This window comes from Lissotriton vulgaris, chromosome 4_1 (genome assembly GCF_964263255.1).
Source record: "Lissotriton vulgaris chromosome 4_1, aLisVul1.2, whole genome shotgun sequence".
NCBI lineage: Eukaryota > Metazoa > Chordata > Amphibia > Caudata > Salamandridae > Lissotriton > Lissotriton vulgaris.
This window is the reverse complement of record NC_141691.1, coordinates 1,026,629,122-1,026,656,756: the sequence shown is the minus strand read 5'-3', so window position 1 is coordinate 1,026,656,756 and position 27,635 is coordinate 1,026,629,122. Positions and strand designations below refer to the sequence as shown.

At 43.3% G+C, this 27,635-nt stretch overlaps 1 protein-coding gene across 1 annotated transcript in view; it reads right to left on the bottom strand.

The window, feature by feature from the left end:
• ADAMTS16 (ADAM metallopeptidase with thrombospondin type 1 motif 16) overlaps positions 1–27,635 on the bottom strand; it is a 975,864-nt gene that overhangs the window by 753,387 nt on the left and 194,842 nt on the right. Inside the window, exons 4-5 of the mRNA XM_086965269.1 lie at positions 22,524–22,830; positions 18,401–18,600 (exon numbers count right to left, since the gene is read on the bottom strand). Of these exons, the coding sequence (XP_086821395.1) occupies positions 18,401–18,600; positions 22,524–22,830 (507 nt within the window). The remainder of the gene's footprint in view (positions 1–18,400; positions 18,601–22,523; positions 22,831–27,635) is intronic.

Below are 27,635 nucleotides of genomic sequence, written 5' to 3'. Positions count from 1 at the left end.
AAATATATGTATTTTTCCCAGATATTACACATACTACGTGAAAGGCATTTTGCACGCATCAAGTATGAACCTTCAAGAGCATTCCTCATATACCAAAGTCACACGAAATACCAGCAGGAGGCTAGATTGAGGAGAAAATGTCTCTTAGTTGCAGTTTTACTGTTCCCGTGAGAAATTGTCTGCTCAATTCAGTCTCTTAATGGGGAAAATTACACTGGGTTGCCTGAACGCATATAGCCAGTGAAGAGACCTGAGAAAGGCGTCATGGATTGATTATGTTTTTGTTTTGCCAAACCAAGGCATTCTGAAACACTATGCAGCCCCTGTCTTGGAAATGCCAGGTAACAGGTACAAAGAATAGTTCAACAACCCAATGTTTCACCACAGAACCCGCTGACTCCAAAGGGCTGATACTTTTATTCACATTAATGCTGCTTTTTGATCAAAGAACTCCGTTGTTCAGAAATATTATCAATAAAAAAAGATTGGTGAGGCCCCATTCCGATGCGCCTTTTGGCAGTGTGAATGCGATTGTCATGATATTTGAAAGACAGTACGGAAATCACACCATAAATTATGCTTACTTATTTTTTATGTTGCTGGTGTCAAGAGCTGAATACTTGTCCCAGAACACTACTCGAATGGGGGGGCGGAGGGAAGCACAATCGTACCACTCTCAAGCTGAACAGAGTACGGTCCTGCACTTGATTTTATATTTTTGGGCGTACTTTTTGACATGAGTTTTTTGGTTAGTACTCTATTCCGAGGGCGATAACAGCTGTTAATTGGATACTCTGCAAAGGGATAGGCACAATATGCATCAGGACGCTTTGGATGGCAGCCTAAAATACGCATTGGAAAGCTAATAGGACTTGCCTAAGTGAGATTTATTGGCTCTGCTACTGTTTTCTAGCTTTGTTGCAAATGGCTGAAAGTAATGTAAAAAAGCTGTCTGACACAACCAACAATGTCTGTGTTATAGTGTTTCTAAAAAAAAAATGTCGGTAGTGCTGCCCTGAAGCTAGCGCTTCTGCATAATATGGCAAAACCAATGGATCTTGCATAGGTGTGACTTATTGGTGTTGCCAATGCTTGGTATGGAATGCCATATGGTAAGTTCTAAGTATTTATATGGTGTTTACAATGGCTGAAGTGGTAATGTTACAGAATGGAGAATGCCCTTGCTGATGTGTTAGTGTGTCCAGATTCAGAAGCATTTTAGGCCATACAAAAACTAGGGAAATGTGCCATATAAATGCGCTGAATGTAATGTAGGTTAACAGAAAAGTTGAGGTTCCGAGAATTCTGAACCCGTTTCATAAAGGTCATGGTTTTGTTACGTATTTGATAGTAGCGAACCGTAACTAGTGAGTGCGGCAAGTACAAGTGATTTCGCCATATTAGACCGATGGATTCACTACGTATTTAGGGATTTCGTTCCGAACCCTCGGGTTGAATGTAATGTAGGTTAACAGAAAAGTTGAGGTTCCGAGAATTCTGAAACCGTTTCTTAAAGGTCATGGTTTCGTTACGTATTTGATAGTAGCGAACCGTAACTAGTGAGTGCGGCAAGTACGAGTGATTTCGCCATATTAGACCGATGGATTCACTACGTATTTAGGGATTTCGTTCCGAACCCTCGGGTTGAATGTAATGTAGGTTAACAGAAAAGTTGAGGTTCCGAGAATTCTGAAACCGTTTCTTAAAGGTCATGGTTTCGTTACGTATTTGATAGTAGCGAACCGTAACTAGTGAGTGCGGCAAGTACGAGTGATTTCGCCATATTAGACCGATGGATTCACTACGTATTTAGGGATTTCGTTCCGAACCCTCGGGTTCCATTTTGTGCATGGCAGCCATTTTGTGGTTGCCCTAACATAGGCCAATGACTACGGCCGAACGAGTCTTTGGTACACGTACACTTTAACTGACTCCTAGTTGACCTGAGCGAACTGACCTCGTTGCCTGACGCTAACCTTGCTAAGCCAGTTCCTTGTCCGGTAGTTGATTGAGATAGAGATCAAAGAACAGGACATTGTTGAGTTTATTGCACATGCACACACCCCTTTATCTTTCTTCACATCTGTTTCTGTTCCTTCTTTTATGGTCTGTTTATGGTATGGGTTGTGGTCTTTTATTATGGGTTTGTCCGGCCTGTCCGAGTAAGAATGTGGGGCTTTTCCCGTGTAATTGATGGTGGGCTGGACAAATGAAGAGTGGGTTTGTCGTCATGTGATACCTTTTGTAATGATACTTGTAATTGGACAATTCGTAAATAATGGGTGTTTGTCAGGAATGTGATTTTTGGAATAAAAGACGATGTCTCGCAATACAAAAATTGAGCAGTCTCTAGAGAACCTACCCATGTTGTACTTCGTAGACTTCTGTTCCTGGTTGCAGCCAATAAATGTGATCTTTGACGTCACCGAGAAGTATCCCGTGTCTCTGTATTCTAAGACAGGTGAACCCGAACACTTTGGGCGTGCCCCTGGCGCCGCTGGGTTCTAAAACCCGGTTCTTCAGTTGGCACCCAACGTGAGGCGACTTCAGTGGTACCGGTCCAAGCCTGAAGATCGTGAGGAGCTTCGTGAGGAAATTCTGGAAAACGGCCCCCACTTCATCGACCCGGCATGTCGAACGTTAACTGAAAGTTTTTGCTGCAAGGCTTCCCCGCTTTACGACAGCTACGAAGGACTGCTGCCCTGACTGTCGCCCTGTCGTGGACCCTTCGAGATGATTTGTATAGCGAGGCGATAGACGGGTCTTCTGGTGACGTGATCGATACTTCAGTTAAGTATAAGTGGGTCGCTCCCAGTCCTTAGTTTTTGGTTTCCTTCGGGATCTTTGATTTGGAACTTGCAAGTGCCAAAGCCGAGGGACTCGTATATTTGCGAGACTATCGTGTTTGGTAATCCCTTGAAGTTTGAAGCTAGACTAGTGAGCGAAGATGCATGGTCTTAGCAAACTTAGAAAGATATTTTGTTGTAGTTGTAACAGGGATCCCCGATTGGAGGACTCGTGTCCGATACCTCCGGTTGGCACTCCGACTTATGAGCTCTATTCTAAACACGGCGTGGTCCCCGTTACGTATAATGAATTGTGGGTCCGATACACTAGGAAAGACGGTGTTCTAAAATGGCCCCAACATGGTAGTTATGACACAGAGATTTTAGATAATTTGGAAGTTAAACTATTTAAGAGGAAAGCCCGGCCGGCGATGTTTGACTCTTTCCCCTCTGGCGAAAGGAAGCCAAACAGAAAGAAATTAAACTAGCAAAAAGAAATAAAAGAGAGAAGGGTATATCGATAATGCAGGCTGCTATACAGTTTAAAGATAATGAAGAAGAACAAGCGAGTGAGCAGTTGCATAGGCAACATAAAATGGCCATCGATAAATGTTATCCAGCTTTTTCACCTCTTCTACAAGGTGCAACGAAGGACCCTGAAAAGGATCCTTTGATGTCACATTTGTTGAGTTCGCCACCCCTTATGTGCAGAGTGCTACGGCATCTCCGCAACCTTTAGTTGCGCAACCTCCAGTTGTTCAGCCTCCTGTTGTTGCTCAGTTGCCAGCTCCTCTTTAGCTGGTTCCTTCTCCTCTGGCGCAGCCTTCTCTAGGGCCGCCGACTTTGCTATCAGTTCCGCCTCAAATTCCTACGAATTTTTCTCCTGTATTTGCTACTTCTTCTGCTACTCCTTCTGCTACTACTCCTATGTATGCTTAATCTCAGCCTGCTTTGCCTCCTGTCCTTATGACAGCTTCTCCTTCTGTTCGACAGAGAATGACTGATACTGTTACTGGTCTTTTGTCTCCTTTCTTTGAGTCATTGAGTGTGACTCCTGTATTTAAGCGTAAACTGTTATGTAGCCAGCTTCCTGGTCCCGAAGAGCGGGCAGTATTGGATCATTTGGCTCGTAAATGGGTTACTAATTCTTTAAGATATGATTTAGAGTCGGTTATGGATGTCTTCCATCAATGGGAAGCACCAAAGCAGAGATATGTCTTCGGCATCATGTGTACTTTCCTTTGTGAAGAATGGGAAGATGGGGAGTTGGTTCAGACTCTGTCAGAGTTGTTTAATGTACAGTCCGAGTTTGCGAAAGGAACGATAGTGGGTTTTGATGTCGAGAAAGCAGTTGCGACGTTGCTTTCGTTTAGGAGTGAGCATCCTTCTCGGTCGTTGTTTGAGCCTGATTCTTCTGTTAGGAGAAAAGCGCAACAGCATCCAATGAGAGAGGTTCCTCCGGTATGGAAAGAAGCAGTTCAGGCCAATGTTAACAATGGAATTGCAGCTGTAGAAGCTCATTTTCAGCGTGTCTGGGTACATGTTCCGTGGAAGAGAGCTGAAGTTTTGGCCCTTAAGCAGACTCTACCTGATCCCCGCAAGAATCCTGCAGGGTATTATAAAGAGTTATCACAGACAGCTGACGCATGCATTATGAATTTAGCTGATATAGATATGTTGTTTGGTAACGTGGTTCCTCAACCTTTGTGGGCGAAGATTCGTCACGAGGATCATGCGCAACAATTAGGTGATACAAGGGCTAATATTACTGCTGCAGTTGGTCTTCAAGGTAGTGGAGCTAAACCTGAAGCTTTAGTTGCGGAACTCCCTGGTAGAATCATTACTTGTATGAAGACTTTAATGCCTGTGATGCGAGTGAATTGGGATAAATTGTCTGCATGTAAGCAGAAGAGGAGAGTGTGTCTGTTTTCTTCACTAGGTTTGAAGAGACGTTTATAGATCATAGTGGTCAAGACATGAGTACGGAAGGTGGCCAAAGGTTGTTCGTAGATAAGTTTGTTCATAACTTGCTTCCAGAGTTGTGTAATAAGGTGAAGGATTCAGAGAGTTCATGGGCAGTTTCTTCGGCGGCCCAGATATTAGCTACTGCACAATATTACGAGAATAGAGATAAGGATGAGAAAGAGAAAGCAGAGAGAAAGACTAAAGATTTAAAGACGAAGGTTCTTTTGTAACAGGCGTATCCGCCTCGTTATAATCAGCACGAATTTCAGCAACCTCAGCAATTTCAGAGAGGATCGCAAAGGTCCGATTCTTCTCAACAGCGTTTTCCTGTAGGCCCTAATCAGTGTGCGTATTGTAAAGAAGAAGGCCACTTCAAGAGTAGTTGTCCAGTTTTGTTACAGCGTATGAATGGTGCTTCTAGTATGAGAGGTCGAGGTGTTCAGCAAGCTCCTAGAGGTAGAGGACATGGTGTGTTCCCCCAGAATGCACAATCCTTTTCTCCACAGAATTCGATGAATTGCTTTGATCAACAGAATGTTGCGTCTGGTAGATCGACTCAGTATTATGCTGACGATTACTATGTTGAGAGTGAGAATGCTGATGGTAATGATTGCTAGGACAGCCATAGACAAAGAGAGGGAGTTGTGTCAGTTCCAGTAGATTAGAGTGGACCGTATGTTGAAGTGATTACATCAGGTGTGTCAGAGCCTTTTCTGTTGGATACTGGTGCTGCGAAGAGTTCTATCACGCACTCTAAACTCCCTGGCGCACCTTTGTCTGGCTTGACGAATGTTTCGGTAGGTTTTTCTGGCGCCCCAGTTTGTAATCCGGTTTCTAGTCCTTTGTCTCTTTCTGTTGGACCTTGTGAATTGGAAGCACCCCTAATTTTAACGACAGGTTGTGGTGAGAATTTGTTTGGATTGGATTTGTTGAAGAGGTTTTATGCGACATTGCATTGTTCTCCTTCAGGAGTGCAGGAGTGCAGCTTACATTTGGTAAGAGAGTGATCTCTCCGATGTATTTTTCTAAAGATCGCCTTCCATTGGAATTGCGTTCTCTCCCTGATACTCTTTGGGCTACTGGTCCTAATGATGTGGGTCTTTTAGAGATTCCACCATATGTCGTGACGCTAAAAGCGAATGCTAGATTGCCACGCATTCCCCAATATAGGATTTCTAGTGATGGTAAAAGAGCACTTTTAGCGATCATCTATGATCTGATTGAGAAAGGTGTGATTGTGGAGACGAGAGGTAATGTATGCAGTAGTCCGGTTTTGCCTGTTCTGAAACGTACTGATTCTTCTAAACCGCCTGTGTATAGGTTTGTGATCGATCTTCGAGAAGTGAACAAGATTGTCGTACCACAGTTTTCTGTTGTTCCGGATATTACTGCTTTACTGACTATGATTCCTGCTTCAGCTACCTGGTTTTTGGTGATAGATCTGAAGAATGCTTTCTTCAGCATCCCGATTGCCGAGGAGAGTAGAGATATTTTTGGCTTCTCTTTAAGAGGCCGAAGTTTCCGGTTTAAGCGTGCTCCTCAAGGCTATTGTGAAACTCCATCCATCTATAGTCAGGCTTTGAAAACACAGCTTGATACAATTGTCTTGCCTGATGGTGCTGCTCTTATTCAGTATGTAGATGATTTGTTAGTTGCTGCTGATGATGAAGAGACTTGTAAAGAAGCTACTTTTTCTTTGTTGCAACATTTGTCTGACCTTCATCATAAAGTGTCACCTTCGAAGTTGCAGTATTGTCGACAAGAAGTGACCTACTTAGGTCATCTCTTATCGAAGGAGGGAAGAAGGTTGACCCCAGAACGAATTCAAGCGATTGCGAAAATGAATGGGCCAACTACACAGAGAGAAGTGCATGCTTTCTTAGGTATTACTTCGTACTGTAGGCAATGGATTCTAAATTTTTTGTTGCTTGCAAAACCTTTATTAGCGCTTACTCTTAAGGATACTACGAATCCTCTTCCTTGGTCTGACGAATGTCAGAAGAGTTTTTCTGAATTGCGAGATGCGTTGTGTTCGGCTCCTGTGTTGGGTACTCCCGACTACAGTAAGCCTTTTACACTCTATGTTCACGAAAGAGAGGGATGTGCATTGTCAGTTTTGACTCAGCAGTTCGGCAACAATCAGCATCCATGTGCGTATTTCTCATCGACTGGATCCGGTAGCTAGAGCGTTGCCGAGTTGTTTGAGAGCTACAGCGGCAGCAGCTGTTTCTATTCGACAGTCTGCTGGTTTGGTAATGAATAATATGTTGATTGTGATGGTTCCACATGCAGTGGATACTTTATTAAACAGGACAAAGACACAGCACTTAACTAGTGCTCGATTATCAGGTTATGAGTTTACACTTTTGGCGAGTCATGTGCATATAAAGCGATGCAACACGTTGAATCCAGCTACGTTGTTGCCGATTTCTGTAGAGACGGATGTTCAGGAACAGCAGGATTGCTTTCTTAGGACAGAGGAAGAAACAAAGGGTAGAATCAATTTGAAAGATACTCCTCTTGCGAAGTGTGATGGTACCTTATGGGTAGATGGTTCATGCTTTAAGCTTCCGAATGGTGATACGACTGCAGCATATGCGGTTACAACTTTGCATACGATTGTTGAAGCTGCACGTATCCCACAAAATTCAGCTCAAGCAGCAGAGTTTATTGCACTGACAAGAGCGTGTGTGTTGTCGAAAGGAAAGAGAGTGACTGTGTATACCGATAGTCAGTATGCTTTTGGTGTTGCCCATAGCTTCGGACGCTTGTGGAAGGAACGTGGGTTCCTTACGTCTCATGGTACGAAGATTCAGCAAGGACAGTTGGTGAATGAACTTCTTGAGTCACTTACGTTGCCGACACAAGTTGCGATCGTGAAATGCAGTGCACATAAGAAGGTTACCGATCACGTTGGTCATGGTAATGCGTTTGCGAATGTAGTTGCGAAAGAGACGACAAAAGATGTGATGAGTCGAATGTATGTTGCGGGTCCAGCAAGATGGGTTCCGGATAGAGGTATGTGTGAAGATATGATAGAGAGTGTGAAGTCAATTCAGGCTGAAGCTACGGAGAAAGAATTGAATGTATGGAGAGAGAATACGGGAAAATTGGATGTGACTGGTTGTTGGATTGAGTTGTCAGAACATCAGCGATGGTTGTTACCTGATGCGTATGTGCTTGCAGTGGTTACGATGGCGCATGGAATGGCTCACATTAGTGCGAAAGGGATTTGTACGTTTTTGGCTCCAGTATGGCAGAATACTGGAATTCCTAAGTGTGCGGCGAATCTGGTCAAGAATTGTATGGTTTGTCTGATGTATAATCCTGGCAAGGGAACTCCAACTCCAGCTGGTCACTTTGCGCCTCCGACGTATCCGTTTGAGGTGGTGCAATTGGATTTTATACACATTGAAAGATGTAACAATTTGAAATACGTCCTCGTAGTTGTTTGTGCCTTTTCGAGATGGGTAGAAGCATACCCCCTGAAAGATAATACTGCCTTGTCCACTGCTAAAGCCCTACTCAAGGAATTTTTCCCCAGATATGGTTTGCCAAGGATGATGTGGAGTGATAATGGAAGTGAATTTGTGGGTCAAGTCATGAAGAGAGTGTGTGAAGGTTTAGGCATCAGGCAGAAATTCCAAGCTGCAAATCACCCCAATCACCTATTTTAGTCGAATGCTACAATGGCACTTTAAAGCTTCAGCTAGCCAAGATTCAGGCGAGCTCTGGTCTCCAATGGCCCGATGTTTTGCCGTTGGCTCTTTTGTCAACTAGAACTACAGTGCATTCCCGAGTAGGCCTTAGTCCTTACAAGATCGTTTTCGGTCGCCCGGCAAATGTATGGGGAGTGCCGAGGCCGACAAAGTTTAGCGAGATTGAACACCCTGTGCTGATTGACTATTTGTATGATTTGACGGCTAAATTGCGTGTCTTACACCAACAGGTTCACAACACACTTCCACAAGCATCTGAAGATCCAGGACACGCCATCGATCCTGGTTCGTGGATTCTAGTGTGGAATTTTCAGCGGACAAAGAACAATCAGCCCCGCTGGACTGGACCATTTCAGGTCCTGTTATCAACACGTACCGCAGTGAGAGTTCACGGCAAGAAGAACTGGATCCACGGCGTACATTGTAAGAGGGTTTCTTTGCCTCTGCCGTACGGCCAGGGGGTCCAGGAGGGTGTTGGGGATTCAGAGACTGAGACTGCCACGTTTCGTCCCATTCAGTGATGCACGTTTGGTTGGGACAAGCTCTGATCGTGAAGACGACAATATTTTGCAAGAAGCTGTGTCCCCTTCTTTGAGACTAGACACTACTGAGCCTGGGTTGTTTCGTGATCAGACATTGCCTGGTAAAGGCCGCTATAATTTACGACCATTTTTCAATGGACAAATAAAATGATTTCTTTTTGCTTTTGAAACTACGCTCTCTCATCCGAAAAGCTGTTTTGATCTATTTTTGTTTTCACAACCGCCATCTGGGTTCAGCTGTAGGGTCGCGGTATAAAGCCTTAGAGTGTACAGCCGGTAGACACAAGGTCGACGGTTCTGGTTTGTTCTAGGGCGTTCCCTGGGACATTCAGACGTACATCTGAGCCGAAGAGAACCAACTGCCACGAACAGCACGGTTAGAGGATGGAGTTTTTTGAGATCGAGAGAGCTGTTGTAGAAATGAACTTTAAGACGAGACTGTGTAAATTAATGAGTAGCAAATGTTTTTTTATAACGTGTCTTTTAATGTTACTTAGCATGACGATGTTTTTGATAGGATATGTTGTTTTCTCTTTTCAAGTGACGTTTTCAACCACTACACAACCTATGTCTTTTCCTACTATTTCTTTTCATTCTTTTCATCCTTTGCCTGAACATGAATCCATTAGAAGATCAGAATTTGTTAATAATTCCTTTGTACAACTTCTGCATCAGCATCAGTTAGTAGTGAACACCACTAATTGTTGGGCGTGTGGGCTTATGCCTCATATTACAGATAGGGGTATCCCTTATCTGGTCCTGCCATTCAGCTATAATGGTTCTGTGTGGGCGTATAGGACGATATTCATCTATGCCCATGAAGTTTATCCCCTGCGTTCCATGAAAGATAATCCGAGTAATAGTGCTCTGGTGAAGGGAATAGTAGATATGATTAGAGGAATTAATTCCTATGAGACTATTCCTAGAGATGAGACACTAGCTTATATTGGATGGAATGTGACTGGATATGGTGTTAGTCTGAGTGAAAAGCAGCGAGGGAAAAGGTCATCCCCGATTTGGATCGTACCCCATCATGGTCATTTTTGTCTCAAAGGTAATGGCAAGAATCCGAGAGCTCAGTTAGGGAAGAGTGTTTGTACTGAGACGTATGTTTTTGTGTCCCAGACTTCCCCACCATTTTTAGCAGCTAAGGGTACATATTTTGTCTGCTACGATAGAGCATATACATGTTTGACCCCTGATTTTTCGGGAACATGTTATGTTTCGTTTCTGTTGCCCCCTACGTATACTGCAGCGGCAGATTACCACAGAACGAGAATTGCTAGAGGTGTCTTCAGTAAGGAAGATACTGCAAGACAAGAATTGGGAGATTTTCTTAAGGGTTTCCTGCCGTTTTGGGGACCTATGGTCAACAGTAGGAACATACGGCAATTGACGAGAGTGGTTGAGTCCACCGTAGTTGAGACTGCTGATGCCCTTAGTAATTTGACTGCTGAGCTCCAATCGGATCGTCTTATGACATTGCAGAATCGAGTTGCGTTAGAAGTCATACTTGCAGATAGAGGAGGGGTATGTAAATTGATTCAATCGAGCTGCTGCATTTTCATTCCAGACAATGCTCCTACAGTGTATCAGGCCATTTCCAACCTACATAAGATCTCCGAGTCTGTACATGTGGACGAAGGAGATTGGTCGTTAATGGGATGGTTTGGGGGATTGTTATCCACTTGGTGATGGAAGATTCTGATGATCATTTGGATGGCTTTAGCTATTCTTTTCCTGTTCTGTCTTTGTGTACAGTGTGCTCCTGCTATATGTGGCCTTTGTGCTACTTCGTATGCAAGGAGACCTGTCCAGAGAGAGTTACTAAGTAATAGGATGATGCTCCAGCAACATCTTGATGATCTGATGAGTATAGACCTGGATTCAGATTGACTTGAGTTTAGGTTATTGCCTATGTAAGGGCAAAAGGAGGTCTGAGGTTCCGAGAATTCTGAACCCGTTCCATAAAGGTCATGCTTTCGTTACGTATTTGATAGTAGCGAACCGTAACTAGTGAGTGTGGCAAGTATGAGTGATTTCGCCATATTAGACCGATGGATTCACTACGTATTTAGGGATTTCGTTCCGAACCCTCGGGTTCCATTTTGTGCATGTCAGCCATTTTGTGGTTGCCCTAACATAGGTCGATTACTACGGCCGAACGAAGTCTTTGGTACACATACACGTTAACTGACTCCTAGGTGACCTGAGCGAACTGACCTCGTTGCCTGAAGCTAACCTTGCTAAGCCAGTTCCTTGTCCGGTAGTTGATCGAGATAGAGATCAAAGAACAGGACATTGTTGAGTTTATTGTACACGCACACACCCCTTTATCTTGCTTCACATCTGTTTCTGTTCCTTCTTTTATGGGCTGTTTATGGTATGGGTTGTGGTCTTTTATTATGGGTTTGTCCGGCCTGTCCGAGAAAGAATGTTGGGCTTTTCCCGTGTAATTGATGGTGGGCTGGACAACTGAAGAGTGGGTTTGTCGTCATGTGATACTTTTTGTAATTATACTTGTGATTGGACAATTCGTAAATAATGGGTGTTTGTCAGGAATGTGATTTTTGGCATAAAAGACGATGTCTCGCAATATGAAAATTGAGCAGTCTCTAGTGAACCTACCCGTGTTGTACTTCGTAGACTTCTGTTCCTGGTTGCAGCCAATAAATTTGATCTTTGACGTCACCGAGAAGTATCCTGTGTCTCTGTATTCTAAGACAGGTGAACCCGAAGACTTTGGGCGTGCCCCTGGCGCCGCTGGGTTCTAAAACCCGGTTCTTCAAACTCTAATAGGTTACAGCTTTTACTATGGTGATACTTTAGGCTATGTGTTACTTTGGGTGCAATGGGCACAAAATAACCACAAAAAAACATTCCTGACTGCTTGCTTAGTAGTAAAATATAAAAATAATCGGTGTTCAGAGGGTTTCCTTGAGCTTTTGGTCCCTCTCCCTCTGCACCATCCAAATCATGGCCCTAGTGCGTGGAAGGTAGCTGAACTGGTCACTGCTAGTTTAGAAGTAGCATATAGCAGTAATTGGTGTTTAGTGGGTTTCCTAGTGTTGCCCCTGTGCCACTGTACCTGCTGTTCCATTCAAATCATGTCTCTCATGCCTGCAAAATAACTGCACTTGTGACTGCTTGCTTACCAGTAACATACAGCAGTAATCGGTGTCCAGTCGATTATCTAGAGCTTTCTGCCCTATGCCACTGTTCCTGCTGCACGATTCAAATCATGGCTCTCATGCCTGAAAGGTAACTGCACTTGTGACTGCTTGCATATTAGTAACAGGAAGTGATAATCGATTTTATGTGGGTTTCTTAGTCCTTTTGGCCCCTGTGCCACTGCACCTGCTACACCATTGAAATCCTGAACCTAGTGCCTGCAAGGACAAATGAGATCGTTTACATCCAGCAATGTATGGGTTCCGATAAAGGCACAGTTTCAGGTGGAATTTATAAATATTATGTAGGTACACATAAATAGAAATCCTTTGTTAAAATGTGCCTTTAAACGTACCCAACTGTCCAAAACGAGTTGCCCCAGATGTCATAAATAAATCATATGCTTTACACATCAAAGTGAAAACCAAGCATTGATTGTTAAATTTTGTTGCAAAGTGGCTGGCTCTTTCTTGTGAAAATATCTTATCCGGTGAATGGGCTACAAAAAGTGGAAATTGCCAAGGATCACAATGTGTTAGGCTGACTCTGAGACTGAATTCTAGTTTTGTATTTTGTTCCTAAAAAGGCAGTTTCGCAAATAAAATACACTCACGACAGAAAAGGAATTTTGGAAAAAATGTTCAAATGTTTTGTGCAGACAAAAAACGAGTTACCTTATGAGATGGCTATGTATGAAATAATATATATTTTTTAAAAAGGACACAAGCAGGCTCCATGGAGAAAGTACGCTGCATTCCTCTTTCCCATGAATGTTCTCACTTTGAAGTCCAGCAAAAGCAAAAATTCCAGGTTCCTACGAAAACACAGCTTGCCATTTGACCTCGATCATTGAATGCCCAACAAATGTGACAAGATAAGAACAAGATTTAAAGGCCTGTTAAGAGATACCGAGTTCATGGAAGAATACAGTGAACACGGCTTTCTCCTTGGACGGGACAAACTGAACCTAGACAGCCTGAAGCAAATAAAACCAGCAAATGGGAAGCATGAAAACATGAGTTACAAACCACAAATCCAATGGCAAGTGATGGGCAGAATAGATTCCTTTAGGAATCTCGAATTCCAGTCCGCCCTTGTGTTTAGGAGACCCGGAATAAACTCGGCTCTCAGAGAAATCTTGTGATCCCAGCAGAAATACCAGATCTTTTCCGCAAGATCCGCTAGGGATTTCGACTTTGCTCCCCCTAGCCGATTGATATAAGTAACGGCTGAGAAATTGTCTAGCTTGACCAGGACCACATTGTTTTGGAGGATAGACTTGAAGCTCATCAGGGCATTCAAGCACGCCAACATCTCTAGAGAGTTTATGTGAAGGGTTAGCTCTTCTCTCGACCATTTCCCCCCAGTTTCCACCTCTCCAAGTCTGGCACCCCAACCAAGATTGCTCGCGTCGGATTCCAAGACAAAACTCGGTGAATTTCCGAAAATTGCCTTTCCATTCCAACTGTCTAAGTTGTTTCGCCACCATATAAGATCCTCCCGAGCATCTTGGGAGAGGGGAACTATGTCTGAGTACCAAAGACCCATCCTCAGACCTGAAGCTTTGAGTCTCTGTAAGGCCCTGTAGTGAAGGGGACCTGGAGAAATAGCCTGGATGGAAGAAGATAAGAGACCCACTATTCTCGCTAATTCTCTCAAACTCACTTGGTCCTTGGATAAGACATAAGAAACTTCCTTCTTTATTTTGGCTAGCTTCTTTTTGGGAAGTTGTAACTGGGTTAAGGTTGTGTCCACCTGAAAACCTAAAAATTCCAGATTTTGAGAAGGCGTCATAATAGACTTTTCTATATTGATAATAAAGCCAAGACTCTCCAAGAGACTTACTGTCCAATCCATATGGGATAGGAGTTCTTCTTTGCTCTGGGACATCAGTAAGATGTCGTCTAGATAGATAATAAGGCGAACCCCTCTTCTTCTTAAAGAGGCGACTACAGGCCTGAGCACCTTGGTGAAGCACCAAGGGGCGGAAGATAGGCCGAAAGGGAGACATTGGAACTGGTAAGTTACATTCCTCCAAACGAACCTCAGGAACTTCTGAGAGAAAGGATCCATAGGGATTGTAAAGTAAGCGTCCTTGAGATCCAATTTTATGAGCCAATCTCCTCTTTGAAGGAGATCTCTCAGGAGGTGAATACCCTCCATTTTGAAATGGCGGTAGACCAGAAAAGAATTCAGTTCCTTCAGGTTTATTACAGGACGCCAACAACCCTTTTCTTTTTTCTTCACCAAGAAGATTGTACTCACAAAACCCTGACCAGAATTTGGGACGATGCGTATCGCACCTTTCTCTAGCATTTGATTCACTTCTGCATCTACCAAAACTGACTGTTCTTGGTCTAGAGAAAGCTCCCTGGGTTGTTTGGCCTGAAAGGGAATCGATATGAAATCTATCTTGAATCCCCTTACCGTCTCCAAGATCCAAGCATCGTTTGTTATGGAAGGCCAAACGTGACTGAAAAGGGAGAGTCTTCCCCCTACCATTGGAAGGGAAGAACTAAGAAGAGGGAGTCTTACCTTGTCCCTGTCCTTGGGACTGGAATCTTCCACGACCGGTACCACCTCTGTTACGATAGTTCCGGCCTCTTTGGGGAAAGAAGTTACCGTATCCCCGGTAGTTCCTTGAGTAGCCACGCTGATTCTGTTGGTAGTAGGATCTGTTGTAACCACGGCCGACAGCCGATCCTCCCCTGCCGACCCTTCCAAAAAATCGTCCGCCAAACATTCGTCTCATATTTGTCTGTGCTTTGTTAAAAGCTGCAAAGGTGGATACATATTTGCCAAGGGACTTAATAAAGGACTCTCCGAATAGAAGACCATTGGGATCCCCTTGCACATCTTTGTTGGCCAAATCCCCTAACTTGGGATTCATACGCATTAGGATCGCTCTCCTTCTCTCCGAGGTAAGGTTAGCGTTAGCGTTACCCAAAAGACATATGGCACGCTGGCTCCAGCCTCTAAGGAGTTCAGTGTCAACTGGAGTGCCATTCAAGGAGGCCTCTTCAGCCATGTCAAGGATCCTAGCCAAAGGGCCGAGGGTATCCAAAAGTTTATCCTGGCACTGCTTAAGGCAGCGTTCCAGGCCTTTGCGGGGATCTCTCCCAGTTTTAAATAAAAAGGTTAAAAGTTCAGGATCAAGATTAGGGGTTGACCCTGCTTTGTTATCCAAAAAGGGTTTGGGACACTCAGACTTCATAAGGTTACGCGAATCCTTTTCAAGAGGTTTGCCAATCCAGGTTTTAATAAATTGGGAGACGTGGTCCAAAGGCCACCAATCTGAACCTCTAGGATGGGTGATCTTGGAAGGATTAAACATTTCATTCCCCGATGGGTCTTTAATGGTGTTGAGATTAGTAGAGGTTAGAGTCAGGTCCTCGTCAAGGAGGTCGTCCTCAAGCTTTTCTAGAGGATCAAATACGTACTCATCAGCCTCCTCTTCCAAATCCAATGGGGATAAATAATCGTCATCATCATTGACGAGGTCAATTGTGCCGCGATGGACACCCAATCTCTGCGTGCCGCAAGGGACACCTGTGCTCTTTGCGCCATTAAGGCCGCTCGATCTTTTTGTGCCGCTCGGGACACCCGCATCACTTGTAGCGCAAAGGCTACCCACAGATAAAACTTTATCAGATGTTCCCCCTGGAAGATTTTGAGGTTCAATGTGTTTAGATTTTTTAACAGCCTCACCGCCTTTAGAGGGGAGCGGGTCCACCTCATCATCATCCGATGAAAAGAGCGTTGGCTCAATAGGAATGTCCCTTTTCCTCTTAAGAGCAGCTTCGATAGCTTCATTAAGGGAAGATTTTAAATGGCTCTCAAAGAGACCTATAAGGGAGGCTTGAGTAATGGGGGGGTCATTAACAGAGGAGTCTCCCTGTGACATAATGCAACAAGGGATGTCAGAAGAATAAACAATAAAAAAATAAGCGCTACCTGTTATAAAGTGTTCCCCCTTTTTTTTTTTTTTTTTTTAATATCAAGTATTCAGGTTAAAAGGGTTAGATCCGCTGAAAGCGCTACCTAAACTAGAGATTTAAGGCCCAAAGGTCAGGGGAGCGAGGGAAGGCAGTCGGGTCGGCAAACGGAGACAGAGAAAACAGGCAGTTAAAAAGCGCTGAAGGAGAGCGCGAGGACGGGTCTCGCGCTGTGTTTACAGTCAAATTTTTGCTTTGCGGGTCACAGCAAGAGCAAAAGTGAACCATTTTGGCCGAGCGGGTCACCTCCGAGTAACGGGAGGGACCCGGAAGCAGGCCGCATAGCGCAGCGGGTCTGAATCAGGAGCCCGCAGCCCGCCGAAGGTACATCGGCTCAGTGAGGGGTGGTAATGAGCGTGTTTGGTGGCGGAAACGCCGATATCGAGCTTGTTTGGGGGCAGAGAGCGAGCGGAGCCTCAGTAGCCTCAGTGGAAAATAGGAAAGAGAAAGGGACCCAACCGAAATTGGAAGGGTATCTGAGAGAGGTAGGAGATATACTCACCTTCCAAATATATATATATTAATGACAAGACGCTCTACAAAGTAAGGGCACGAATAAAATGGTAACTCACAAGAAAATGGGGACTAAGAAAAAACGTTTCATTCATTAATTACACACATGCTGAAAGAGATTAAAATAATGCCAAAGAGGCAGTAAATCAGCCTAAATATCTTAAAAAACAGAAAGTCATGAGAGACAAGAAGAAGTTGTACTTAACTGTCCGTGGGCAGCGAATAAAAGAGGAAGATGGCTGGTCGTCATGGTGCTTTGTTGTTGCTATGGAATGTTTCTTTATGATGTTTGTTACACTTTAAAGGGCTGCATGTCCTGGGAGCAATAAAAGGTTATTGCATAATGTCAGCCTCCGTTGTCTTTAATGAAATCAAGATTCTCTCAGCATGATAATTGGAGAATCGACATTCTCAGGCCAACCTTCTGAAACTCGCCAAGATGTATTTTGCATACCACACAGCTACGCTATGTTCACTATGGTTTCTTGAACTGATGTTCGTTGCTAACACCTGGTCAGATCACTAGGTCATGTGTTTGAATACCAGCAATGCCGACCTAGATTTCCAGCTTTCTTCGGTTGGCAAAATGAGTTCCTATACATTTTGTCATGAAAATAAGTATTACTGACAGTGCTTAAACATAGCAGCAATTGATTTTGAAGCACTATAAAACAAAACCATGTATTATTCTCAAACTGGAGCATCATATGCTGTTGCTTCGTGATGTGGTTCCTTTGAACAAGATGATGATACAACTCTGGACTGTGCAAAGACATATCACGAAGACTGCTCTGTGCACTGGAAAGTGTAACTGTTTAAAAACAGCAAGATGCGAATTTGGAAAGAAAGCAGTGCACCACTTTCCACACTCTGAGTGCAATAACCCAATTGAGAACACTGAAGCAATGGTGTAACGAAGACCCCGACAGCCCCTGCTGTGTGGGGTGCCCCTCAGCACAGTACCTTGGCATGACAGCTCCTGACTGAGTCTGGAGGGAGGCTTGATGTAGTTTGTAGGGGACCTCCTCAAGTTTCGTTAACGTTAGTGCATTGAAGTGTTGTGGCAGCGCCTTTGAAGGCAACGGATCTGCTCCGGGCCATTGATGGCTGGTATTGGCCTCCAACTCGAACATTCCAAAGCTTTTCTTTCTGCTTCTCCCATTTCAATTTAGAACACATTTCAATGTACAAATGTTCTTTTACGAGCTGATCGTATTGCAAGCTGCATTGCCATTCTCAAACCAGTGGATGCACCTTGCATGTCTGTGGTTTGTAAATGGGAACTTTAAACAGTTTTTCTTGAGCAAACGCCTGGCAAAGTTTACAGGTGAATCCTGTGCGTAGAACCAAACCTCTGCTGGTGCATCGCCACCTCTTCCACTGTCATTACATCCATGTGGTAATGAAGAGCCCTGCTAAACACACTATGGCACTCTTGCAATTCTAAGACACCACAAAAATTAAGCGTTTAAAGACAACCTGAACCTACTGAAAATATTCTTCAGGGTTTCCTGCCTCTATCCCTGGCATCTGACATCCTTGTGGCAAAGAGGCGATTACCAGTTTTGTGACTGCTGTTAACGGACTCCTCATTTCTGAAAGCTGGCATGCCTGTGGTTCTAAAACCACCCCAATCCTCTCTTAGAACTGCACTCCTATTGTGAAAATATGAATTACACAATTTCCCTCAACAGTAGGCCCTGCCTTACCATATTGAGAATCGTCAGCACGTAAGTTGTGATGTTTTCATGCCCGTGGTTTTGCATCATCTTTTTGTCAACCACAGCAAGAGTTTCGACATTCAGAGGTTTATTTTTGTGGGCCTTCAAAGGGGAGCGCTTACTTCGCGGCTGGAATCGGTATTCATCTGGCAAGATGTAAATATCCTCTTTTGGCGGTTTGGGCATGTCTGTGAAGGAAAAAAAGAGGTAATGAGAAAAGGGATAACCTGTTAGACACAGGGGCTATACAATCATTTCATATATTAGAAAAGCAAACGAAATACCAGAAAGCAGGTCAATAAACTGGAAAACCATGGAAAAAACAATCGGTCACTGGGGTGTATTCTGCAAGACAAACATTTATGGGAAAGTGTGCACAGGAATGATACAAAAGATGACAAGATTCAATTTTTAGAGAATTGAAAAGAATAGGGAAAAATCTGGAGTAAACGTTGGAGAGGATTGAGAAGATTCATACAAGTAAATACAGAAAATACAGGGGATTTCCAGAAGCAAACAAATATAAAAGCAATAAGATAGGACAAAGAAGAAAGAAGGTCAAAATGTACTATTCGATTGCCACCTGACTTATAGCAAATTACAGGTCCTCTGTATGTAAAGTGTCACACAAACAGATGTGCTTTTCTCAAAAAGGGCAAAGGGTCTCCTTTACAAATACATTATTATAAAATTAAGGATAATTGTTGACTTTCAATATTATTGGCTCTGGAAATATAAAAAACGATTTTAAGGACGCTGTTGTCATAGATTTACCAACAATGGGTACAAAATATTGCATTTTCAGTATGTACCATTAAAAAAAAGATAGGAGACTTCCAACATTGTTATTCCGGATGAATAGCAGACATCAATGATAACTGACCGCCTGATTTCTTCTAATATTACATTTCGCACAATAAAAGCCAAGAAGCCATCCATATCGTTCTGGAGAGGAGACGGTAGTACTAAGACCGCTGCATGTTCACCTAGTATCCTTGGATCAACCTGCTTCATTGACAGATTTCAGCTCTCGTCCCTTTAAGTGCTACTCACTGAACTTCCGGCATTTCGCAGATAATAATTTGGCACGGAGGTCAGCTCTACCTTACAGGCCTCCAGCCGACCATATATAGGCATTTGGAGGGGTTGGCAAATGGAACCTTTGTCATGAAATAATAAAACAGCTGAGACTCTGAAAAATCTTATGAATTATTTTTTGCTCCTTGGTGGATTATTTTATCTGTAACCGCACTAAAATATTGTCTGGTCCACACATGCTAGCAGATCTTATTCAGGCGGGTGGATCCCGTTTTAAGTCGAAAATTACTTTATTGTATCTGTCTCCCACTTAAAACTGACTTTGCTTCAATGTAAGTTATTGGGGAAAATAATGTCGCCAGTTTTTAGTTTTTTTTAAATCTCCCTTTTCCTAATTTCAAAATATTTCGGTATGTATGCGTGTGGCACTGCAGATACTGGGCAATATTTGTCTCTGGGACCCAAGAGAGGTACATCAGGTCCTCTGTACTCTAATGGACTCATAGCGGTGCAGAAATGGCTGAGGAGGTCTGCCCCCCTTCCCCCCCCCCCCCGACAACAATCTTCAAATTGTATTTATTCGCTGTCCCCTGTTTTGAGAAAGTGAAATTTGTGCAGAGACCACTTATGGACTTCTCAGAAACGAGGACTATGTCTAGCAGGGATGTAGTTTACTCAGCTGGATTAGAAGGGGTGGAACAGAAATTTCCCAACCATCACTGCCACTGAAATATAAAAATGGAGGAAAATAATCTTACATATAAAAGGCTTCCCTGCAACCCATAAGAGTCGTCTAGTCCTTTAATTAATCTTGGCTAGTTTTGTGTGAGAGGGAAGAGGAGGGGTGGGTGTATGCAAGCTCTGAAAAGATTCATAGAGATTTGTTTCTGTGTTATGAGGGCTGATAATCTGAGTAGAAACCCGACCACATACACTGGAGGCCCCCAGACCTAACTAGACACACCAGAATTCATTTATTAGGGGAGTGTCATACCCCAAACAACACAATGAGGGAGGTACCCAAAGACCAGTGAGGGACTGGGTAAACCAATATGCAAAAAAACACAAAGAGTCCCTAGTTGGTGGGGGTATATACCCTACAGCGTAGACTGACCCAACCAAAAGGCTCTAAGGGTAGCTACGTTGTCAAGGACAAGATAGTCTTTAGCATAACATACACATAATTTACAAATAGTTTACGAATACAGGCTAACAGTCAGTATAGGAACCCTGTCTACAAAGCACCACATTAATTTAGGAAACTATAATCTTTACCAGTGTAAAAAACAATTTATTAAAAGCAATACAGTTTAAATTCGCATTCATAAAACAATTATACATTCAAACATATATTAAAAAACCAAAGAGTCGACGCGGCGTTTCGGTGTCTTGTTTCGATGATAACACCTTCTTCAGGACAGGTTTTTAAGTTAAAAAAATCTCTAAAAGGTAAGATTAAAAAAACATAATCAGCGGGGGCTATTGTATACTGACGTTAGCATTGTTATGACATTATTACAAAATATGGACTGTACACACAGAACAACATTCGTGATCTCTATATTCACATTTTTATATTCAGGAAAACAATCACTGTTCTCTTTTACTTTTTTTATCCATTTGAACACCCAATAAGGTTACATCATGTCTAGGGTTATTAATTGGTACACCAGCAGTGCCAGTTTGATACACATACCCACATTTGATACTGGTGACCAAAGATATTGTCTAAGTCATGGTTTTATCCTTCTGTAGATTCACTGTTGGCTTGCATTACACATACCCTTTTATCCCAACAAGATTAACTTATTACTATCTTATAATTATCCTTATGGTCCCATGCAGTTTCTCTTTTATCACTTAACAATTCTAGACCAACCTCAGAAATAGAGGGATTTAGGGAATTTGAGGTCTCATGAGGGTACAGTTTTTTTCAGTCATTAGTCTGACTCTCATGGACTTATCTTCCTTTGATGTAGTTTAAAATCAATTTTGTTCCACCTAAAGTGTAAATTACACAATTCAGATGAAGGGTATGTGTAATGCAAGCCAACAGTGAATCTACAGAAGGATAAAACCATGACTTAGACAATATCTTTGGTCACCAGTATCAAATGTGGGTATGTGTATCAAACTGGCACTGCTGGTGTAACAATTAATAACCCTAGACATGATGTAACCTTAAAAGTAAAAGAGAACAGTGATTGTTTTCCTGAATATACAAATGTGAATATAGAGATCACGAATGTTGTTCTGTGTGTACAGTCCATATTTTGTAATAATGTCATAACAATGCTAACGTCAGTATACAATAGGCCCCTGCTGATTATGTTTTTTTAATCTTACCTTTTAGAGATTTTTTTAACTTAAAAACCTGTCCTGAAGAAGGTGTTATCATCGAAACAAGACACCGAAACGCCGCGTCGACTCTTTGGTTTTTTAATATATGTTTGAATGTATAATTGTTTTATGAATGCGAATTTAAACTGTATTGCTTTTAATAAATTGTTTTTTACACTGGTAAAGATTATAGTTTCCTAAATTAATGTGGTGCTTTGTAGACAGGGTTCCTATACTGACTGTTAGCCTGTATTCGTAAACTATTTGTAAATTATGTGTATGTTATGCTAAAGACTATCTTGTCCTTGACAACGTAGCTACCCTTAGAGCCTTTTGGTTGGGTCAGTCTACGCTGTAGGGTTCATACCCCAAACACCCCTTCCCGGAGCTACACCCTTGATATCTAGTCTGATTTTGTTTCAGATGAAGCTGAAAATGTATTATTTGCAGGGAGTTGGTTCTTCTGTTCCTTCATGTTTTAGACCAAAGTATGTCTTTGGGGCTTTCTCCATAGTGCCCTGCAACCTTGAGGGTGTTGATTTTGCGTCCCAGAAAAACCTTTAACTTGACAAACATAAAAAAAACACAGCAAAATACAATCCAGCGCAACAAAACACAACACAAACTGAATAACATTACAGCCTAGCATCAGTTAAGCAGCTACTCACATCTATTGACATCAGATATTACATACACTGGTTGTGACTGAAGAAGAACAAATGCCCTTACATACATTTCTTGCGCCTTCCACAGTAATGCTGTTTAGGCAAGTGTCCATGTCTGTGGTCACTAAGGTGCTGGTGGTTGCGATCTTGCTGCGACTGGCCGTTTCCTTGATACAGTTGGTTGTGGCTGTCCAATTCCACTTGTCTCCCCACCATTGTGACCTCATTGGAATGGTGCAGTCTGCTGTCGGTGGACCTCTTGTAGAGCACATGTGGATGTTGACCATCAGGAGAAGAGTAGTTGTGTTTAAGTGCAATGTGCGGTGGTAGTGGCTTCAAGAAGTAATCTGCTTGTTCTGTTCTTATCAGGCCTGACTAAAGAAACAAAGAGCGAAAATAACTTTCAACAAGTAGGTTACTGACAACATATTTCCAATAAATGCCAGGCAGTATGGTTGATTTACTGTATTGTTCTGTTCTTGGATGTTGCACAAGTCCTAAATATAGGCCCATTTTATGGAAATTTAGTGTGGCTTGATCCCTTTCGAGTTTATCTGAGAAATACACCTCTGTCACAGGGGGAAATCGTGGTAAATATGGGAAGTCCTACTGATCAATGAAAGAGAGTTTCTAGAAGTCATCAGTTTGTGCTCTGTTCTGTATGGTGGTGGTAGAAAAAGGCATGATGTGGAATCAAGTCTCGGTAGCCCTGGTATCAGTGAATGAGATACTCATCAGTGCCAGTGGAGGATCGTAAGACAGACCTGGGCATCTGCACTTATTTATTCATAGATTTATTTTACAAATTAAGCACTGGTCACTAGTCAGGGTGATGTGGTCTTCCCGATTCTCTTACTGTAGAATTTAAAGAGAAAGCTGATTGGCTTCTCATGAATCCTGTCCACTTTACCCTGTCCAGAGTCAAAATCCTCCTGTTTCTTCTCGGATTTCGCTCCTCGCTGGTTACCAGCCTCACCATGTGATGTAAACTAAGATTTTATGTTTTATGTTGCAGGCTTGCACCTCTTTTCTTAGACAGCTGATATACCATATCACGTCTAGAACATGAGGGAGGCTTCAGGTCAATTTACAAGCTGAATCAGTCCCTCCACTGGTATTCTGGGAGGAGGTCTCAGTTTTCATCACATAAAACGATCATACACTTTTGAGGGTCACTCTGCTGCTTACACAGGTGCTGCATTCCCACGCCCCCAATAAAATGAGACTGCTGCATGATGTTCCCCATTCCATTCCCAGCATAAATCTAGGAATGTACAGGGACTAAAAGTGATATCTTGGACTGAACACTACCGCCGCTGCACACTGCTTTGTCAGGGTGCAAGCAGAATGTACAGAGTGCATAAGAGTAGTCAAGGTTTGAAGAGCGCTATGCATAGGGCAAATTGTGTGGCACCAGCCATTTAGGATGAAATCGCACTGCTTAATTTGAGCCGGTGGTTTCCGGTGCTTGGCACCAGCACTTAATTGTCAGCACCTGTGCTTGTGACAGTCTGCCACAAAGTGGCACTGTCTAAATAATTTAGAGATGACCACAACAATATCAGGTAATTATTAATTCAATATACATTAAAAGGACTATTACCTGCAGCTCAAGTCATTCTTATAGCTTTGGAAGACTGAGATAGACCGAATTGTCACTCTTGCAGTAATGTGATGGTTAGCAGAGGTGTTTTGTTGCTATTGTCATTGGCAGCGCTGGCAGGGGCAACGTGTGGTGCAAGATGCAGTGGCCTCTCAATGAGATACTTGATACTTTTTACAAATTAAGCATTCCAGGCACAACATGGAAGACCTCGCAGTTACCCAGAGAATGGTAAAATAGGACAACCCACAAAACACAGTGTGTTAAAGTAAGTCATGCTTTTGCAAGAAGCAGATCACACACAAGAGCCACCCACCAGAAGTCTACATCGATGCACACTCTGGCTAACTGGTCGAGCGCTACCCAAATTTACATTGATTAGAAAGAAATACACTTTTCCTTCCTGCAAGGGTTGGAGTGTTCTACATTGCTACTCATTTTGACGGATTGGTGTGCTTTCCTATGCATGTGATCCTCACTACTGATCCCTTGACAAGTGCTCTGTGTGGTTTTTGTTTCTCCCCAGATGGATTATAGACAGTGAGGGAGTGTAAGGATCCACCCAGCACAGCGACTCTGTTGAAGTGAGTGACTACCATCCCCAGTGAACAGGCTGTCACACGACTAAGGATGGTGACAGCTGATCTTTACATCAAACACACAGAGAGGGTAGTTCCTCAAAGGAGGGAAAACATTGAGACTATTTTTTGTTGATTCAATAACCCAGCCATACGGATCAAGAGAGGGGGCCCTCGTGGTCAGGTCATTGTGCCCTCAAACACCTGGTAGGGTGTCATGCTTCACTGGGCGCTCCTCGTCAGGCTGGCGCTGCAATGCTTGACAGGTCTGTGATCACCACTTAAATAAAAAATGCTGCATCTGCTTTGATGTAGTGGGATTGATTCCACCAAAAGTTCAAGGGAGAAATACCCCGTAGGTGAGGGAGAGGTCCGCGACTTAGCTGCAGAGAAAAGTGATACTCGCTGGAGCTTTTCCACAAAACATAACACTCTTCTGCCAGACTGTATTTATTAAAGTTGGTTCCGAATATCTAATGGTGAGCCCCATTACAACACTAAACTACAATACATTATTTGTCTCTCCGCATCATTCCCTGTGTCAGAGATACATCCCTGTAAGTGACTGTTGACAATGAGAGAGGAAATGCTGAAGAAGCCTCGGGAGCATGCTGCTCCTAACCTAAGGCCAACTCAAAAGGCTCTTCCTTCTTCAGCCATGCCTTTCAATTTCTCTCAATGCATATTTTATTATGGTGTGGGGTTTTTATTCCAGTTTCAACTGACTGCCAACCACTACAGTGCCTTAATCATGACAATTGCACTAAGAAGCTCCTGTTTTCCCTGCCAAAAGAATGCCCATGTCACTGCCCATTGAACTAAAGCAAACAGTTTTTATGTCTCACCTACCAGATGGCTTTTAGTTGTCGGTAAGTGAAAGACTCTTGTGTACCGTACCAAAAACTTACAATGGGCTTAGAGACTGCCCATTGCTTATCACTGCTTGGCTTTACTGTCACTAATTTGCGTACTTTCTATTGGATGGCTTGACTCTCTTTTCTTATGTTTGTCCCTCCCCTAGAGCATAGCCTCCTTGCCTGCCTGTTCATTGGTTGACTTGTGTCCTCCCACTGCTGACATTTAAGGAACTCCTTTTCTCTTGTGCATTAAGCACGCCATGAGAGTACATGTATGTTCTTGCTTTCTCATATGCCACTTCCCAGTCTTTTTTCCCTTCTGTCAACTAACCACACCCTCCTCACTCATTGCTTCCTCGTCAACTACCCTTTACTTCATTTAGCTTCGTCAACTACCCTTCACTTCATTTAGCTTTTTGATGGTGCTGCATACCATCAGCAAAAAAAACATTGGCAAAGCCAATAATCTGAACCAATGCTCTGCTTCATCCACATATGTCTGTCTGATTGCTGACATGCACACCCAATATTTATTCAGAATAACAAACATCAGAGGGACTTGGTTGAGACAGCAAGATCTCCCTTCCACAGCTGGCAGTTTAGCTTATGGACTCATAAGCAAATGCATCTGCCCCAGAACATGCTGACTTTTCCCTTGGACCAGACATGCAGTGCATCGGTTGCAAGGAAAACCATCTGCATAGGTATTCTCCGTGCTTGTCCTCTCCTGTACATTGCATAACAAAGTGATTATGTGTTAGAGAAAGTCAGTGTACCATTTTGCAGGGTAGAATAGTATTTAAATGAAAGCTATTGCACCCTAATAAGCTAATGAACCTAAATAAATAAAAACCCTGTCCGCTTCACTAAAGGACAACTGCCTGGACAAACTATTTATTTATTTACTTCATCGGAGTTTCCATCCCCACGACCGACCTTTAAAAGAAAGCTGTGACACTTCATACTCTACACCCACCAGAAGTAAAAATGAATTACTTGGCACATCAGTGGATTTGCTGTAGTAGCTGGTTCTTACAATTGCAGGGACAGAAGACAATACAGGTTACCAAGATTTCTCAATTGCCCTTGAGTTCCACTGTCCCCAGAGAACTGCGTTGACGCTATCATAGGCTATGTGCACACAAACGGACCTATCAGATCTAGTTGATATAAGTGAGTTAAAATTGATACTAGATGCTGCCGGTCTGCAGTTCTTCAAGAAAAACATATTTTCTAAAATTCACTCTTGAAACACTCTTATACCATAGTAAAACAAGCACAGCGAGGGGGCAGGTAAGCAAGCACAGCGAGGGGGCAGGGAAGCAAGCACAGCGAGGGGGCAGGGAAGCAAGCACAGCCAGGTGGCAGGGGAGCAAGCACAGCCAGGGGAAGGGGAAACAGGGGGCGGGGGAGCAAGCACAGCCAGGGGGCAGGGAAGCAAGCACGGGCAGGGAAGCAAGCACAGCCAGGGGGCAGGGAAGCAAGCACAGCCAGGGGGCAGGGGAGCAAGCCCATCTAGGGGGCAGGGAAGCAAGCACAGCCATGTTTCCAGTGCTTGGCTAGTCTGAATAAACCATTGCCACTCAAACGAAAACATCTCCCAGAATACCTTCTATGAGCATTGGTACCCAGGAACCTGCACTAGCCTAACTGACTTGATAAAGTATCAGTGACCAAGTGGTCTCACTAGTGGTGTGACACCTTGAGCCAGTTCGGACCTTTTATACAATCGCACTTTTGACTCTGGGAATAGTGAGTCATTGACTTGTGACTGCAGTATGCGGCTACAGATCCCTACACACATCGCAACAGCTGGTGAACGTCAGACAGTATAGTGCTACCTATTGTGTGTGGGAAGAGGGGGTGCACACTGGTTCCAAAATGCTTGGGCATATCTTCAGCCCTGACTATTTATAGGTGGGGGGAGCCAACATGTTAACAGGCAGGGCAAGGAGCAAACGAACCATAACAACCCTGCCACTGATAACAGGGTGCGGATTATCTCGCTATTGTCTGGGATTTATAGCCCCAATATAACCAAGCGGATCGCCAGGCGAAACCTAAAAACGCAAGATGGATGGGCGAGCAGGAGACTGTTCTGTGCGAAATAGGGAGAAGCGACATTGGTGGGGGAGTGGGAGG